General features: G+C 46.4%; 1 protein-coding gene across 1 annotated transcript in view; it reads right to left on the bottom strand.

Annotated features, from left to right (window-relative positions):
* sntg1 (syntrophin gamma 1) overlaps window positions 1-19,705 on the bottom strand; it is a 487,473-nt gene that overhangs the window by 50,789 nt on the left and 416,979 nt on the right. The window contains exons 9-11 of the mRNA XM_033019712.1: window positions 12,779-12,861; window positions 6,449-6,579; window positions 4,285-4,414 (exon numbers count right to left, since the gene is read on the bottom strand). Coding sequence (XP_032875603.1) covers window positions 4,285-4,414; window positions 6,449-6,579; window positions 12,779-12,861 — 344 coding nt within the window. The remainder of the gene's footprint in view (window positions 1-4,284; window positions 4,415-6,448; window positions 6,580-12,778; window positions 12,862-19,705) is intronic.

The raw sequence follows: 19,705 nt of genomic DNA, 5'->3' as shown, positions 1-19,705 counted from the left end.
GTTTGCTCAAGATTCTAGCATCTGCAGTCTCTTGTGTTTCATCAGTATTAGTGACAATGGAAATGCCAATAATGCTGTTATTGATATGCCATTATCAATAATACTTAGGAAATTTAAGAGGCTGCAGATGTTAGAATATGTGTGGATTGCAATCTTGTGATACCTGATCCAAAACCCAGAACAAGAATCAATGGGCTATTGTAGGTGTGGCATCTGATCTAAAAAAGGTATTTTGGAGCTCTGATGTTTACCAATCTCCCTAGTATGCCTTTTCTCATCCTATGCCAATGCAAAGTTGAGATTATCTAAGAAACTTAAAAACCTCCGTCAATTATTTTAAATTGATTTGACAAATTCCACGTGGCATACCTATGAATTTTTCTGCACACCTTATATCTTCCCTCCTTCTTCAATCTCTTGCTAGGAACGATCACAATCACTGTCAGTCACCAGTGATTTTATTGCCAATATTTACATTCCTGCACTTTTGATACAATAAGGGACTATAAAACTAACGTTTTAGAAAGGACATATATTTGTTTTAAAAATTGAAATACTGCAATAAAATGATCCCTGGAAATAAAAGGTTTAAAAAAAATGGCATGTATTTTTTTTAAATAAATGATTTGTATTATCCACTTTGAACATCCTAATGCAAAACCAAGGAACTGATTGTAGACTTTGGAAGGAGTAGGAGGGGGACCCACAGCCCCATTTATATCAACGGGTCGATGGTTGAAAGGGTCAAGAGCTTCAAATTCCTGGGCGTGCACATCTCTGAAGATCTTTCCTGGTCCGAGAAGACTAATGCAATAATCAAGAAAGCTCATCAGCGCCTCTACTTCCTGAGAAGATTACGGAGAGTCGGTTTGTCAAGGAAGACTCTCTCTAACGTCTACAGGTGCACAGTAGAGAGCATGCTGACCGGTTGCATCATGGCTTGGTTCGGCAATTTGAGCGCCCTGGAGAGGAAAAGATTTATAAAAGTAGTAAACACTGCCCAGTCCATCATCGGCTCTGACCTTCCTTCCATCGAGGGAATTTATCGCAGTCGCTGCCTCAAAAAGGCTGGCAGTATCATCAAAGACCCACACCATCCTGGCCACACACTCATCTCCCTGCTACCTTCAGGTAGAAGGTACAGGAGCCTGAAGACTGCAACAACCAGGTTCAGGAACAGCTACTTCCCCGCAGTCATCAGGCTATTAAACCTGGCTCGGACAAAACTCTGATTATTAATAACCCATTTTCTGTTATTTGCACTTTATCAGTTTATTTATTCATGTGTGTATATATTTATATCATGGTATACGGACACACTTATCTGTTCTGTAGTAAATGCCTACTATGTTCTGTGTGCTGAAGCAAAGCAAGAATTTCATTGTCCTATACAGGGACACATGACAATAAACCCACGACCTTGAACTTGAACTTGAACTAATGCACATTCCAGATAGTCGAATAGCAGCTAAGCTAATCAAGGCCAACTACATCCCAGTCAATCCATCTTAACCCTATCCTGTCAGGCAGAAGATACAAAAGTTGAAAGCATATGTCCATGATTCAAAAACAGCTTCTCCCCTGGTTTTATCACATACTTGACCAGATGTGTAAGCTAAGGATGTATTCCCGATCTCCCAACCTACCTCATTGGGCCCCTTACATTTTTTATCTGCCCTTTCTCTGCAGTTTGTAAGCTACATTCTGCACTCGGTTTCCATTCCCTTTTTGCACTACCTGCTGTACTCATGTACATTATGATTACATGCATGTTACCCATGAAGATACATGGAAATCTAGATGCTGGTTTACAAGCTGAGACAGTGCTGGAGTAACTCAAATAGTCATGCAGCATCTCTGGAGAACATGGATAGGTGATGTTTTAGTTATGGGCCCTTCTTCAGTCAGACTTTAGTCGGAAGAGAAAGCTGGTGAAGGATGAGTGGATACAGGTGAGGGGAGGGGGTTGATTACAAAGGCCAGAGATGGGACCCCTCACATGTGTCCACCTATCACTTGCCATGTTCTGGAGTACACACACCTCTCTTCCAGCTTTCTTCCCTTATGACAATCAGTCTCAAGAAGGGTCCCAATCCAAATCGTCACCTATCCATGTTCTCCAGAGATGCCACCTGACCTGCTGAGTTACTTTGTGTCTTTTTATGTTACATATGTATGGTGCACATGTATGGTATGAGATCTGACAGGGGCACTATGAATGATGGCCAATAATTAGTTTAGTTTAGTTTATTATAGAGATAAAGTGTGTAAACAGGCCCCATGGCTCACCGAGTCCACGCCGACCTGTGATCACCCTCATACTAGTTCTACCCTACGCCCACCGAGTCCACGCCGACCTGTGATCAACCTCATACTAGTTTTATCCTACGCCCACCGAGTCCACGCCGACCAGTGATCATCCGTACACTAGTTCTATCCTACGCATTAGGGAAAATATACAAAAGCCAATTAACCTACAAACCTGCACATCTTTGGAATGTGGAAGGAAACCGGAGTACCTGGAGAAAACCCATGTGGTCACGGGGAGAACGTACAAACTCCATACAGATCGCACCCGTAGTCAGGATCAAACCTGCGTCTCTGGCTCTGTAAGGCAGCAACTCTACTGTTGTGTCACTGTGCTGCCCTCATATTGATTATTCAACTTTTAATTTAATATTAAAAGTTGGCAAGTAATCTTGCAGCTGCACAAAACATTGGTTAGCTCACACTTGGAGAATTGTGTGCTGTTCTTGTGGTCACACTATAGGAAAAATGTGGAGACGATGAAGAGGGTGTAGAGGGTGTTTGCCAGGATGTTGCTTCATTAGAGAATATTATATATAAGGAGAGGTTGTACAAATTTGGATTGAGTGTGACCCAATGCAAGTATATACAATTATAAGAGTCGTAGACAAGGTAGCAGGCCAGACTTTCTCCCAGAGTGGGAATGTCTAATACCTGAGGCTAAAGGTTCACGATGAAAGGGGAAGGTTTAAAGTAAAATTTTACACAGAATGGAAGGTATTTTGAAGGAGCTGCCAGGGGAGGTGGTAATAGCACATATGATATCAATTTAAGAGGCATTTATGAATAATTCAAGGATAAAGGAATATGGAACATGTGCAGGCAGATGAAATTAGTTAGACTGGCATTATAGTCAGCACATACATGGTGGGATGAAGGGCCTGGTCCTGTTTTGTATTGCCCTATGCCCTATGGTGTGTTTAATTGTGTTCAAATAACTGCAGTTACAATAAAAACTTTATATTTTGTTGTTTCTAACCCACAAGGAATTGATCAAAAATCATTAGTTTATTATAGAGATAAAAGTAAAGCTGAAGCTGCAGGGAATATCTGACTGAAGAACTTGTATAATATCAATTTCATAATAAAATGTTTATTTTCAGATTCTGATTTCATAGTACTTTCACCCAGTGGAAGCATTAATGATTCCCAAGCCACAGAACAGGTATGTTATGGAGGAATTACCGATGTAGCAACCAAATCTCCAGCCACAGAGAGCATTTATCATTGTGTTACAATGCACAACATTAATTCATGTTATATCCCAGTCCAATGTTATATCAGCAAAGGTTTAGCCTATTTAAGATAGTAGATCAAAGTTTGTCATTGTATCTTGGTACACATGACAATAAACCAATGCCAAAATCAATACCAAAACACAAACTAGACTGAGACTGTTCAACTTGACATGACTGGAGACATTTTAAGTGAAGTTGAATGGAGACCTTGCACATGCATATGAATATGATTGGAAACATTACATTGCAGATGAATGTGTGGATGGAAACAGAGGAAATTTTTCTTAAGTAATATTATTAGTTCATTTCATTGTAAGATACCTAATCTCCTTATTTTAGCTTTGCAACTATTATTGGGAATAATTCAGAACCAGATCTGTACCCCATAAGGTGGTTTTGTGGATATAATTACACGTGCAATTATATTAATTGAATTGTATAGTTTAAATGTTAAAATAACATGTAAATGTTCCCTATTGCTGTATCACCATGACTTATGGTAATTACAGCTAAAGCTTATGTTAAACCTCAATGTTATGTTAAAATCATATACATATCAATAATTCTTTAATTATTATTCTGCCAATGGCAAATGCAGAGCTTTTTTTTTCCAGAAGATTAAAAAATAACTCTCATGACTTAATAGACAAACAATGTAAGGCACAGATATTAAGTCACTAGCCTGTTGAAGTGAAGAGCAAAACTTCATATTTTTCCTTGTGCAAACACGAATACATACATTGTGCTTGGTAAGGTTGGATATATTAATTGCAAGTGCTTGCAGCCAATCTACGCAGTCTTCACCAGTGAGGCACTGAATAACACCGCTGCACACTCCATCCACAGCAATGACTTGAAATGCATTCTGCCTAAAAATATCACAAAAGGCATGAATAGAAAGAGTATCCAACATTATACTGCAACCATGTGAGAGGTGTAGAGACAAGGGCAATTTTTTGCTGAGAAGGACATATAATTCATGGTCTCCAAAGAACAGAGCTTGTGAGGTCTGGTTCTTGCCAGCCAAGGAGTGAGTGAGGTCTAGTATTACACACTGGTTCCAAATGAAGGAACTGGATGGACCTGTACAAGGCCCGTCCATGAAAATCATTTGGAAACCTTTACAGGTAGAAAGTCCCTACCCCCAGCACTGTCAAAACCAGCAAGATTTCTTAATGGTTCTAAATGACTTTAATATTCAGGAATATAAAAATAAAAAAATCCCTTTGAAGTTACTGAAAACATTTTAAAACAATAAGAAAGCTCTCCTGAACAATTGATCACCCGATACACGAGGGACAATTTACAGAAGACAATTAGCCTACAAACATGCGCATCTTTGGAATGTTGGAGGAAACCGGAGCATCAGGAGAAAACGCACAGGGAGGTTGCACAAACATCACACAGACAGCGTCCTTAGTCAGGATCGAACCTGGGGCTCTGGCGCTGTGAGGCAGCAGCTCTATTGCTGCAGTCACTACTGTGTTGCCAGTTACTTTACAAGCCGGCTAAATCTGAGCTGTTTCCGAAATGGGTGGACAAATTGAGTTTAGGAGCAAAGAGTGGTAAGGCCACACCTGCATTACTGTGTGCAATTTTGGTCTCCTAATTTGAGGAAGGACATTCTGGCTATTGAGGGAATGCAGCGTAGGTTCACCAGGTTAATTCCCGGGAAGGTGGGACTGATATATCATGAAAGAATGGATCGACTGGGCTTGAATTTACTGGAATTTAGAAGGATGGGAGGGAATCTTATAGAAACATATACAATTCTTAAGGGAATGGACAGGCCAGATGCAGGAAAAATGTTCCCGATGGTGGGGGAGTCCAGAACCAGGAGTCACAGTTGAAGAATAAGGAGTGGGCCATTTAGGGCAGAAATGAGGAAAATATAATTTAACCGGAGAGTTGTGAATCTGTGGAATTCTCTGCCACAGAAGGCAGTGGAGGCCAATTCACTGGATGTATTCAAAAGAGAGTTATATATAGCTAACGGAATCTAGGGATATGGAGAGAAAGCAGGAACTGGGTACTGATTTTGGATGATCAGCCATGATTATATTGAATGGTGGTGCTGGCTTGAAGGACCGAATGGCCTAATCCTGCACCTATTTTCTGTTTCTGTAATTAATTGGAGGACAAAGGATATGCTGATGTGAATTTCCTTTCTCCACCAGGGCTGGACATAGCTTACTTTCCTCACATGGGGTTGTGTTTTCAGTGGATAGCTCTTTCATTAACCCTAATGCTCCTGCTGTTCAAGACTGCCAGGGGAATGGTGGCAGTAGGACAATAGAAATACTAGCTCTGAAACCACTGGATGAAGGGAGGGAGGGAGTGAGCCTGTTAGAGCTTCCCCAGACCTCCTTCCAGAGAATGCCTTTTCTGGTGCTGCAGAGGGATTGCTACACCTTGGTGTATTGGCAATAAAGGGCTTCCTCTTAATGAAGGCCAAACTACAGTGCAGCCCAGGCCTATGAAAGTGGTTTGAGGTCAAATGTTATATTTGGAGAAAATATTTCCTTAAATATTTAAATATTAATCATTTTGTAATATTTTAATTCCACATGCAACATTTGCACATTAATTTGCTGCATGATTGTAAAATTTTAGACTGAAGATAGACACAAGGATTACATGAAAGTTAGAGAAAAAAAAATTAATGCCATTGGATTGTAAGCTGCCCAAGCTAAATAGGAGGTGCTGTTCCTCCAATTTGCGTATGGCCTCACTCTGACAATCTTGGGGGCCCAGGATAGAAAGGTCAGTATGGAAGTGGGAAGGGGAGTTAAAATGATTGGCAACTGGGAGATCGGGTAGGCCAGGGCGGACTGAGCGTTCATCGAATCGGTCGCCCAGAACTTAGCATAGGTTTTCAGTGAAATGTTATTTTAGACTATTACCTGGAAATATCAGTTCCTGGAATATGATGTGACAGACGAGAATGAAGGAGAGGAATTAACTGCAGATCACACCATCTCTTCTCCCACTTCTGACCTGAAGATGTCGGCCATGAAGAACATGACAATGAATCCTGAAAATTATTTGTCATATTAGACTTTCTAACTGAAAGACATTCTTAATAAGATTTGTATTTCCAGAATTCCGTGCTTTGCAAAAGATTGCCATTTTAATCGCACCTCAACATTTCTTTCATTTGAATATATATTGAAACAGTTTGTTGGAATGAATATTAAATCAAACACATCAAGGTTTCACATACGCAGTGTTTTTAATACTTTGACATGCTCAGTTAATCCTTTAACATATACTTTGACAAACTTTGACTTGGTTAGAATTAAATCATTGTTACATTCTAAAATTCATGTCATCCTAGGCTCTGTGAAATCAACACAAAAATCCCAGTGACAATTTGACGGCATGCAGCAGAAACCCTGAATGTTTGTTTTGTCGCTCTGATGTGAGAATCCTAGCAATTCATGATCTCCCAGTGCACAGACCAATAGATCAAATACGAGTTGTTTTATTTTCATTTCATTTCAGCCCATCACCGTAACTTATGAGATACAAGTGCACTTGTAAGACATCTGCCACCAAGCTATACAGACATTGAAATTGATTAAATAGCACCATGTTAGCTATTCTGTTCTAGGTGTGGACACCTACAGTATATATCGGCGATATCTCCCAGTTCCCACCCACTCCCCTTCCCATTCCCACACTGACCTATCTGTCCAGGGCCTCCTCCACTGTCACAGTGAGGAAAAACGCAAATCAGAGGAACAGCTTTTTCGCTTGTGCAGCTTACACCCCAGCGGTATAAATATTGATTTCCCTAACTTCAAGTAACGCATGCATTCCCTCTCTCTTCGTCCCTCCCCCACCCTAGTTGTCCTACCAGTTTCACTGTCATCCTACTTGGTTTCACTCGTTAGTTTCACCTTCTCCACTGACAACAATGGACCATTGTGGGCTCCACCTTTCCTAAATCATCGTTTCTGGGGTTGATTTGTCCTTTTGCATATCCTTTATTCATTTGTTCTTTGTACCTCTTCATATCTCCAATTTCCCTCTCCCCTGACTCTCAGTCTGAAGGGTCTTGACCCGAAATGTCACCTATTCCTTTTCTCCAGAAATGCTGTCTTTTCTGTTGTTACTCCAGCATTGTCTATCTTCAGTGCAAACCAGCATCTGCAGTTCCTTCCTACACACCATGTTAGCTAAAGCAACTGTGTGTGGCATTGAAGGTACACAAAATTGCTGGGGAAACTCAGCGGGTGCAGCAGCATCTATGGAGCTAAGGAAATAGGCGACGTTTCGGGCCGAAACCCTTCTTCAGACTCTCAGTCTGAAGGGTCTTGTGTGTGTGGCATTTATGAGTTCCAGAAAGCCAGGACCTCAGTCATCCCTAATGCACGGCTTCTGTGAATTCCTAATGCATTGCCTCATGATTCTCACTCCAAGACCCTGTACAACTGCAGTAGAACCTCCCTGCTCCTATACGCAAATCCTTTTGCTATGAATGCTAACATACCATTCGCTTTCTTCACTGCCTGCTGCACCTGCATGCCTACTTTTAATGACTGGTGTACCATGACACCCAGGTCTCGTTGCATCTCCCCTTTTCCTAATCGACACCTTGTGCTAATCCTTTAATGTTTTCCTCTATTCACCTGGTAATCTCTTTCTCTGACTGAGAGTATAGAATGGTTGTTTCATGGATGCAGATTTTATAGCCCAACATTGTTAACTGAGTAAGAGGTTCCCGGAGGTTTTTGTCAGTCTCCCTACCTGCTTCCACTACCTGCAACCTCCGGCAACCACCTGCAACCTCCGGGAACCACACGGAAACCTTGGGTGGGGCTCAAAGTCTCCAGAGGTTTCCGTTCAGGTTTCCTAAGTGGAACAGGGGCAGAAGACTCCAGTATAGAGATATGTTGTTAGTGGTGTTCTGCTCCTTACTGTGAACTAGGAGGATTTTGAAAAGGTGGTATATTTCCAAAATGTTTAGGTGCTTGCTGTAGTTAAGTCCAGGACTCAGAGGTATCTACGGGCACAGTGATCACTGCTGCTTGTAGACTATGAGTTTTATGCCAAGTCTCTGGTCTTAAAAGTCAAGCACCATTTCCATGAATTGACCAAAGGCTGTGGTGGTGCATTGAAGGAAACAATGAATTTGATTATCAATGTCTGTCCTTGCTGAGATGCGACTGCTGAGAAACAAGATGTGCTCCATGAACCTTTAATATGTGCTGGCTGCACGATGCAGCAGGACCAGGCTTGTAAAGTACCTTTGTCTTGCAGATGTTAAGTGCAAGGCCTGTTCTCTTCTATGCTTATGTTAAACTGTCGACATAGAATTTATTTTGGAGCACGGTCTCTGAGCAAAATGCAACTCAGGTGCTGAGGTTTAAGTAACATGATTTACCCCGATGTATACCCCTGTGAAACCTTGCAGATGCTTATAAGTCATGGGAGCAGAATTTTTAACATAAAACACCAAGGCAAGAAGGCAACTGACTGGCTGTGCTCCTTCCTCTCCATGTGTTTCCGCTGCTTGAAGTAGCCAAAGATCTGGCGCCGTGCCAAGGTGATCGCTCTGCCGAAGCCAAACAAGCCTAGCGTTGACCCCAAGGGATACCGACCCATCTCACTGCTGTGTGTTCCATACAAGCTCCTGGAACGTCTCCTCCATACACGTCTCAATCCAGTGATTGACTCCCAGCTGCCTAAAGAACAGGCTGGTTTCCAAAACAGCAGGTCAACGGCGGACCACATGACCCTCCTGTGCCAAGACATAGAGGACAGCTTCCAGGCAGGGGAGAAGGCTGGCGCTGTCTTCTTGGACCTCACAGCTGCATATGATACTGTCTGGCTGCGTAGACTACACATGAAGCTTCTGGAAACCATCCCAGACAAGCACATGGTGAGCTTCATCATGGAGATGCTGAGCAACCGCAGCTTCAGGCTACACCCCAGCAATGGGCAATGCAACAGGGTGAGAAGAATGGCGTCCCACAGGGCTCAGTGCTGGCACCAATGCAACATCTACATCCATGAACTGCCTGCAACCCAGTCAAAGAAGTATGGCTATGCTGATGACATGGCCATCCTACTCAGTAAGCCATCCTGGGAAGCAGCAGAAGAGGGCCTCACTGAAGACATGAACATCCTGTCTTCACACCTGAGGAACTGGCGCCTTAAGCTCAGTATGGGTAAGACAACATCTTCAATGTTCCACCTCAACAACAGGGAAGCGACCCGCGAGATGAACGTCATGGTGGATAATGCCCGGTTATGGTCCCAGCCCGTCCCCTCGTACCTCAGTGTGAAACTCGACAGAACGTTGTCATTCAAACAACACCTGGAAGGTGCCAAGGCAAAGACAAGCGCCCGTGCCGCACTGATACGCCGCCTAGCCGACACCACATTTGGAGCCACAACAAAGACACTGCGCATGTCCACAGTGGCCCTGGTGTTCTCAGCTGCCGAGTATTGCGCCCTGGTTTGGTGCCGTAGCCCTCACACCAAGAAGCTGAATGCTGCCCTCAACAGTGCCCTGCGGACTGTCTCCGGATGACTACGAGCCACCCCAGTAAACCAACTGCCTGACTTCACGGGCATCGCCCCAGCCAACATCAGACGAGAAGCAGCCACGCTGGCCCTCTCACGAAAGGCACAGACCAGTGAATCCCACCTCCTCCATCAGATCGCCACAGAGACACCATAATGTGTGCGCCTCAAGTCACAGCGCCCCTTTGCCACGCAAGCCCAAGAGCTGCTCTGCACAACACCGGCTGACGATTCCAAGGTCGCCTGGGTCAAGATGAGATGGAGAGGCCAGTGGAAATCATCGGAACCATCTAGGCTACTCCATTACATTGATGACCCCATGGACATCCCTGGACAGGACCTGCCCCGAAAGCAGTGGACAACCCTCAAATGCCTGAGGATAGGCGTCGGACGCTATGGAGTAGAGATGAAGAGGTTGGGCCTCATGGACAGCGCCTCCTGCGAGTGTGGAGACCCAACACAGACATTGGAGCACATAGTCACCAGTTGCCCCAAACACCGGCCACCGAATGGTGAACGAGGTCTGATTGACCTGGACGATGACACGTTGGCCTGGGTCGTCTCAACGGAGCTGCAGGTCTAAAAGACATACGATAGAAGAAGAAGGAGCAGAAGTAAGCCAGTCAGGCCATCGAATCTACTGCACTATTCAATCATGGCTGATTTATCTTTCCCTCTAAATCTCATCCTGCCTTCTCCCTGTAATTTTTGACACCCTTGCTAATCAGGAACCTGTCAATGTCTACTTTTAAAATATCCAATGACTTGGATAGACCTCCACATCCATCCATGGCAATTAATCCTCTGATTTACCATCTTCTGACATAAAATTCCTCATCGTCTCCTTTCTTTTATTCTGAGGCTGTGCCTTCTGATCCTCACACAAGTAGAAGCATTCTCCCCACTTCCACTCTATCAAGGTCTTTCACTTTCTACATCTTCTTCATAACTAAAATTTGTATCATCAGGAAAATTTGAAATATTACAGTATCTAAATTGTGGATATAGATTGTAAGCAGCACTGATTCTTAGACCATCTCACTAGGACAACATCTCAACTAAAAAACAACTAAAAAAATAACCAAACCTGTTTTTTCTCTCAGTTTCTATCTGTTAACCTACTCTAAAACCATCCCAGTTTACCTTCTCTAATCTCAAGTGCTCTTTTTTTTTAGTAACCCCATTCATGGAAGAACCATTTTGGGTGTCAGGAAGTGAATTAACTACCAACATTCTCTTTGTCTGTGAACCTATGAACGATTACATTTCTGTAATACAGTTCAAAGCAATAAACGTATTAGGAGCAAAAAACAGACTCTTGGAGGAAGTCAATGAATCAGGCATATCAGTAGAGGGAAATAAACAGTAGTGGGGAGATAACTGGCAGTAAGAAGTAAAGGGAAGTGCTATGGCAATGGGTGGATCCAAGTGGATGGATTGTTTGGTAGGTGAACCAATAAATGTCTCCAATGAATGTGTTCTGTATTCATTGTGCTGTGTCTTCTACCTGATGTTTTATCCATTAAAAATTTCAACTTCAATTAACACAATTACTGATTACTGCTAAAAAGGACTTAGAATAAATTATCCTGCAGAAATAAAAAATAAGTTACCTCATCTTCCAAACTATCTTGCTCTGCACAATGTATCTGTGGAATTCTTTGCATTATAATTAACTTTAACCTCTGACATTATATTTAAGGCAAAGATAGATAGATTTGTGATTAGCACGGGTGTCAGAGGTTATGGGGGAAGGCAGGAGAATGGGGTAAGGTGGGAGAGATAGATCAGCCATGATTGAATGGTGGAGTAGACTCGATGGGCTGAATGGCCTAATTCTACTCCTATCACATGATCTTATGATGATATGATTTAAGGCAAGACAACGCAATGTAGTGCTGTTTGTTAACTGTGACATGGAGTAAGTTGGCTTTATAAATAACAGGTATGGAAACAGCTCTTGAACATGTTAAAGGATAAGTCAAGGTCTTTTCCACCATAAATTATCTCAAACATCTCAATTATCTGGAATGTCTAAGCAAGTGGTACACTAATGATGAAAGTGGTCAGGAATTCACTTGCAAAGTCTACAAAATATTTCGAACAAGCAGAAGAAGATTCCAATTATGTCTTCAATTTAGCATATTTAACACTCTAGTTTTATTTTATTGCTATTGCTCACACCTTTTTTCCTGCAATAATTTGTCATATACCTGAGTTCAAGTAATATTCCATTTTATGACACATTCAACCATATGCATCATTTTTCCAGAAATTCTACTTGTCTAACCCAACAAAAATAGCTTCAAGATCAGCATAATTTCAAAACACAAGAATCATAAATTTAAATTCCAATGCCTTTTCCCCATTCTCTCACCATTATTTTGCCAACATTTCAAATAAGCGGCTGGGAATTTTCATAATCTCTTCCGTATTTCCTCATTCCTCATTGAAACTCTGATATGTATCCAATTAGTGTTTCTAATTGCCAAATATTCTTGGAAGGATTGGGAGGAAGAATGTGTTTCAATTGTCTGTCTCTATTTTCCCCTGCCACTATTTCTGTGAATATAAATATGAATACAGGGTGTGGAACACCACTCTGTATTCAAAACGACATTCAGCTAAAAATAGCAAAGAGAGGAAAATGACCAGGGGGGAAGCTACAATATAAAGTTTAAAGTTAAACTGTGTCTTACTGTATTGTTAGGGTGATAGTTAAGATGTAATCCACTGTCGCAAAGTGGAGAAGATGTGCCACTGCTCTGATCACTGGGGAGACCTGAAGGCAAATAGAAAATATATCTATATTAAATAGGAAGTATACATGGCCAAAATAAGTACATTGTTACTTGTGGATAGTAATATGCTTAACAGTATTTCTAGAAGAACTAAAAACTGAAAAATTTTCCCCAGTCTTAACCAAATTGATCTCCCGGTGGCCCAGCACTTCAATTCCCCCTCCCATCCCCAATCTGAGCTTTCTGTCCTGGGCCACCTCCATTGTCAGAGTGAGGCACAACGCAAATTGCAGGAACAGCACCTCATATTTCGCTTGGGTAGTTTACACCCCAGCAGTATGAACGTTGACTTCTCTAATTTCAGATGGCCCTTGCTCTCTCTTTTTTTTTTTTTTTTTTTTTTTTTTTTAAATTCCAAGACTTTATTCAACACATCAAATAATACAACAGATCACGTCATATACAAAACGAAATTACATTATACCAAGTGTCATTATAGTACAACATTACAATCATTATTCACAATGCTCTCAACCCCACGCGGTGACCAGCGCCCACGGAATACCTCCAAAGTCCCCGTGAACACCGCATGTTCCCTCTCCAGGGACACACGTGCACGGACGTAGGCCCGAAAGAGGGGCAAGCAGCCGACCCTTGCCTGACCATCCATCGCCTGCTGCCTGGACCCGCGTATGGCCATCTTGGCCAGGCCCAGGAGTAGACCGACAGGTAGGCCCCACCCTCCCACTTGGCTCTCCCCACAACCTGCCTTGTGTCCAAACACAAGAATCGTAGGACTAAAATGTAACCAGAACTTTAGGAACAACCCCTTCAGATATTGATACAGGGGCAGTAGCCTCTCACACTCCATATAAATGTGGAACACGGTCTCTTCCTCGCCACAGAAAATACAGGCAGCGGACGAGTCCGTGAACCGACTCAAAAGTTTGTTACATGCCACCGCTCCGTGCAGCACTCTCCACCCCAGGTCCCCAATGTAAAGGGGGACAACTCCCGTGAAGAGGGACCCCCACTGGGGACCTTCCCCGCCTTCAGGTGGTAACACCGTCCGCCATGGTGTGTCGGGACGGGAGACGAAGGCAAAGAGGTGCAGAATGTGCAGGAACATTCTATACAGTGAGCGTCTCTTCGCGTCACGAAACGGCACGCTAATCATCTCCGAAAGGCGGCTCAGGTTGTGTGGAGCCGGTGCCCAAGATATGTCCCGGAACCGAGGCCTGATGAGCAGATCTGACGGAACGGGTAAGAGCTCATTCAAAATCACTCTAGGCTCGCGCCTCTCCTCGACACCCGCCATGATTTGGTGAGGACCGGCCACTCCCGCAGCCGCAACATCCCCCTCCCCTCGTGGAGCAACAATCTGGCTGAAAACAACCAGATTCCTCACTCTTAACACATCCCGGTAGAAAACAGGCAAGCCCCTTAGGGCGGGTCGACTGATGCCCGCCTCCGGGAGCCGCGAGACCCCCCTTAGACAACGACCCCGTCGGAAAAAATACGTGGCCAAAACGTGCCATCTGGGTGGGTTCTCTATATACATATACCTCCTCAGAGTCCTGAGGCGGAGAGCCGCCACCTGGGTACGCACGCATACCAAGGACTGGCCACCCTCCTCTAACGGGAGACTCAGGACCGCTGCGGAAACCCAGTGCTTCCTATTTCCCCAAAAGAAATCCACCAGCTTCTTCTGTAAAGCATTTACAAAAATGGAAGGCGGGACAAGAGTAGCCAGCCGGTACCATAACATGGAGGCCACCAGCTGGTTTATGACCAACACCCTCCCCTGAAAAGAAAGAACTCCAAGCAGGCCTGACCAGCGCCCCAGCCTGGCAACCACTTTCGTCTCCAACTCCTGCCAGTTTGCCGGCCAAGCATCCTCAGTGGGACTCAGGTACACCCCCAGATAGAGGAGGTGCGTGGTGCCACTGACCCACTAAAAGTCCAGAGCACTTGCTCCAATTAATCCTGGCAGAAGATGCAGCCGAGAATATCTTCTGGCAATCACGCATCCTCCGCAGGTCACCAGGATCGGTGAACATGAGGAGTACATCATCGGCATATGCCGAAAGAACTAACTCCACCCCCGGGCCCGGTAGGGCCAGGCCTGTCAACCTCCTCCGAAGAAGACACAGGAACGGCTCCACACAGACCGCGTACAACTGACCTGACATGGGGCACCCCTGACGGACCCCCCTCCCAAAATGAAAGGGAGCCAACAACGCACCATTAACCTTCACAAGGCACTCCACTGCAGCATACAAGAGGCGGACCCGGGCCACAAAATGCGGTCCAAATCCGAACGCTTGCAACGTTCCGAAAAGGTATTCATGCTCTACCCTATCAAAAGCCTTCTCCTGATCAAGAGACAGAAAAGCAGCTGACTGACCAGTACCCTGTGCTAGATGAATCAGGTCCCTAACCAGGTGGATGTTATCCTGAATGGACCGACCAGGGACTGTGTAGAACTGGTCATAGTGAATCAACTGAGACAGCACGGAGCCCAGGCGATTTGCCATCGCCCGTGCAAAAACTTTATACTCTGTGCATAGGAGAGAGACCGGGCGCCAGTTTTTCAACAGGCGGAGTTCCCCCTTCTTGGGCAGCAGGACAACAACTGCTCTATGCCACGAGAGGGGCATCTCCCCGGTCGCCAGGCTCTCCCCCAGAACCAACATGTAATCACCCCCCAGGATACCCCAGAAAGCTCTTACAAACTCTACCGTCAGCCCATCCAGCCCGGGGGACTTACCTCTCCTGAGCTGATGCAATGCACGAGTCAACTCCTCCAAAGATAAAGGGCCATCAAGAAGATCGGCCACCTCCCTATCTATAATCGGTAGACTCTCCCACAGGTCCTGCTGAGCTTCCCCACTGAATCCACCTGCGGAGAACAGGGATCCATAAAAGGACCTGACCAAGGCACTAATCCTCTCTGGATCTGTGACAGAGGAGCCATCATCTGCGAGCAGCTCAACAAGCTGCTTACGGGCTCCCCGCCCCTTCTCCAGAGAGAAAAAGAAAGGCGAAGCTCGATCCAGATCGTGCAGCATCTGGACCCGCGCCCTCACGTAAGCACCTCGGGACCGCTCAAGTTGCAGGTTCCTCAAGGCTTCCTTCTTCTCCTGAAACACACCCCATTCGCAAGAGTCACCTCCAACCTGACCCAGGCGAGACTCTGCATCCATCAGCTCCCTCTCAAGCCTCTCGACCGCAGAGTACCGCCGCCCGGTCGACCCCCACATGTATTCCTTACAAAAAATACGGATGTGAGCTTTCCCCACATCCCACCACTGCCTAAGGGAAGAGAAGCACCTCTGCCTCTCTCTACACCTCACCCAAAACCGACTGAATGACTCCCGGAAACACCGATCCTCCAGCAGCCGGTTATTAAAGTGCCAGTACGCAGACCCGGCCCAAGCGCGCGCTGGATTAAAATCCACACGCACCAGACAGTGGTCCGAGCATGGCACCAGCTGCATTGAGGCCGCTGAGACACGGGAAACAAATGCTTGGTCTTCCCCCAAGGAAGACACACTCTCCCCTATCAATAGTGCTCAACAGAGCACTCACCTCCTGAAGTAGGCCGGCCTGCATCGTGCCGGAGCTTGGGGCATACACGTTAATGAAATGTAACGGCATGCCATCCAGGCTCACGGCCAGATGGAGCAAACGTCCTGGCACAACTTCTTGCACTTTTATAACATTGGGCAAGAAATTCTGAGCCAACAGAAAGGCTACCCCACTCGAATTTGAGCTAAGATGACTCATATAGACCTCACCTTCCCACTCCAATCTGCAGGTGGGTTCATCACTGACAACAGTATGCGTCTCCTGCAGAAAACACACTGCAAATTTCCCCTCCCTAAGGACCGATAAAAGCTGGAATCTGCGAAAACTTGCTCTACTCCCGTTTAAGTTTAATGTAGCTAACGTGAATGCACTGGCACACTAAATTGAAACCCTCACACTTCTCCTCGTGGGCTCTGTAGCCCTCTCTCTTAGGAATTCCAAAAAGTCCCTAAGCTGGCACTGCTCAGAGTCAGGATGATCACTATCCTTGGTGGCAAGGATAGCCTCGAGAGTTTTAACTAAGACCGGCAGATCAGCCCACCGTTACTTAGCAGCATCAATCTTTGTCCTGCTGGTACGGCTTGTTTTTAGAAACTCCCGCACCTCACAGATAACAATTGCATGAGACTCGACCTTGGATCCTGGGCTATCGGCCAAGTTACTCGCACCTGACACAACACGCTCAGCATCACCAAGGTCATTTTCAGAAGTCGAAAGACCAGAGCTATCTGGAATTTCACTAACCCCTCCACACAACATGGCCCCATCACTCTCCCCCTCCTCCGACATGACACCACCCCCAGGATCAATGCCGGGGAAGGATCCCGAAGCCCCTATCCGCATCATGCAGCCCACTGACTGGCTGGGCTCCTGCGCTCTGTCCTCACCCTCCACATCTGGGCCTGGGGAAGAAAAAACAAGAGGCACCACCAGGGTCTGTGGTAAACTGGCACCCCCAGAATCTGAAAGAGGATCGCTGCCTGAAATAGCTCCGACCTCCACAGCACCTAAAGCACCCCCTCCACTGGCAACACCCAGAGGCTCTCCACTTGCTTTTTTACTCTCCCCTGCCAACTCAGCCGGCAGTACAATACACACCTCAGCACCTCCATTGGCTCTAATATTGAGCACAGATTGGTACACCATTCCCCCCGACCCCGCCCCCCCCCCTCGGGCTGACTCTGTTCATCCCCCGTCTCAGGGTCCACACTACCAGGGGAGCTTACCCCACCCTCCAGCGTGCCAACACCCTCAGTAGGCCTCTGAAATGAGGGGACCTCCTCTGACCCAGAGGACACACCCCCAGGGGAGCTAAGCTCAACACGCGATGAGATAACTCCCTCGGAGGGCCCCTGAGACGAAAGGACATCCCCCTGCCCAGAGGACACAGCTCCAGAGGGGTCTACCCTATCACCTGATCTCGTGGTACCCTCGGGAGATCCCTGAAGTGGAGGCTCAACCTCCAACCCAGAAGACATCATTTCCTGACCTCCAACCACATCGGTGGTGGAAGGTCTGGAAAAATACACCCCCCTAACTTTGGACCCACGTCCTTGCTCTTCCTCGCCAGGCCCAATCCTCCTTTTTGTCCCACTAGCATGCGGCGGTGTGGTGACCTCCATAAGGAAAGGGTCTTCCTCCTCCACACTACCCCCAGCCACTTTACCACCCGCACGTGTTACTTTCCCTACCCCCGTCAGAGCCACCTCAGCTCCTTGCTGGGCCACGGCAGTTGCACTCTGGACCTCACTGGAGCTGACAGGCGCCCCTTGGGTGATCTCCGCACTCGGCAGTTGCACACCCGCCTGCTTTTGACTCGCTTGGGTGATCTTTTTCTGCTTTTTCTTCTTCTTCTTCTGCTGCTCCCATTTCTCTCCACCCTCCCCCTGTGCCTCACCCCCACAGCCACCCCCACAGGTTCAGGATGTAGGGGGCGGGGGCCCTCGCTGCCCCGGGTCCCCAAGGCGGAACTTGCAGACCCAGAAGGGCTATCTCTGCCGCCCCGGATCACCGAGGCAGAGCCGGCAGCCCCAGCCAGGTCAGCGATTCCACCCCGCCCCACCGAGGCATGACGAGCAACCCCTGATGGGCCAGCAGTGTATTCCTGGGCCGCTGCGCTAGAAGTTCTAGCAGCGACCCCGTGATTAGGACATTCCCTACGGAGATGTCCATAACCACCGCACGCATGACACCGTGCCTTTCCCCAACTCCAACGCACGGTTCTAGGGAGACCCCTACACTCCACCTCGGAACTCCCCTCATCGCCTTCCCCCTCCCCCACCTTCACAAACACCCTCCTCTTGAAACTGAGAATCCCTTTTTCCACCGGGTCCCCCCCAGGGTGCATGAGCCTAAAGCACTTAGACCGCACCTCCCCAATCTGAGACAGATACGGAATGAGTGTCGCATCCGGATACATGTAGGGCAACTCTGCAGGAGAACCGGTCTCACCCTGGACACCCATGGGTCCACCTGTATATAGACCCCCCCCCCACCCCCACTGAAATCCCCCTCTCCAACACTGTGGCCACATCCTCCCGGGTCTTCAATATCATCTCAACCTTTCCCCTCTCGAGCTCGGAAGAGACAATAGCCCCCCTCCCAAGAAGGGCATTCATAGCCTTCGTAATTACTCCCCTGGACATCTGGGGCCCAGTTTGAACCGAGATACCAAAACTGTCCCAGTCCAAGTCAACATGAGGCTCATATTCAGATGGCCTCGCTTCCGCTGCTGATGTCACTGCTGCGTAGCTCCTCTCCTTCGGCCGAGCCCCCGCCATCGCCATCCGGACAGAGGCACAAACCAGCTCCCGGTGCCCCAGCAGCTCAGCAAATTAATTCCCAGGGACAGTCACAGTCCAAAGCAATCCTCAAAAAGCAAAGTCCTCCAGCTGAAGAAGGAAAATTCCCAAGCTCATCCACATCAGAAAGCAGCTCACCCTGTCTTGCCGAACGCAAAAGCACCTTCTTCACATTAAGCCAGGCAGCCGCACTGTGCAAAATGACTTTAGGGCAGAGAAACAGTGCCAAAACACGATAAAGGCACCGAAAAACTTCAAACCCTTGATATCCAGGCACTCTTGGCAGTCCGCCAATGACAGCCGCTCCCCGCTCCCTCGACAATGTAGAGAAGTCTCAGGGATTTTCAGACTTATGGAGGCATTTTTAAAGCAATGGGAAGTTTCAACAGTCCAACAATAAGTTAAACTATGAAGCCCCTCTGCCTCTGTTCCTTTCCCATCGACAGAATCCTTGAAAGGCCGCTTAGATATCTCTCTCTCTCTCTCTCCTCTC

This window comes from Amblyraja radiata, chromosome 4 (assembly GCF_010909765.2).
Source record: "Amblyraja radiata isolate CabotCenter1 chromosome 4, sAmbRad1.1.pri, whole genome shotgun sequence".
In the NCBI taxonomy this organism is placed as follows: domain Eukaryota; kingdom Metazoa; phylum Chordata; class Chondrichthyes; order Rajiformes; family Rajidae; genus Amblyraja; species Amblyraja radiata.
Note: the sequence above shows the minus strand (reverse complement) of the source record. Positions and strands in the feature narration are given on the sequence as shown.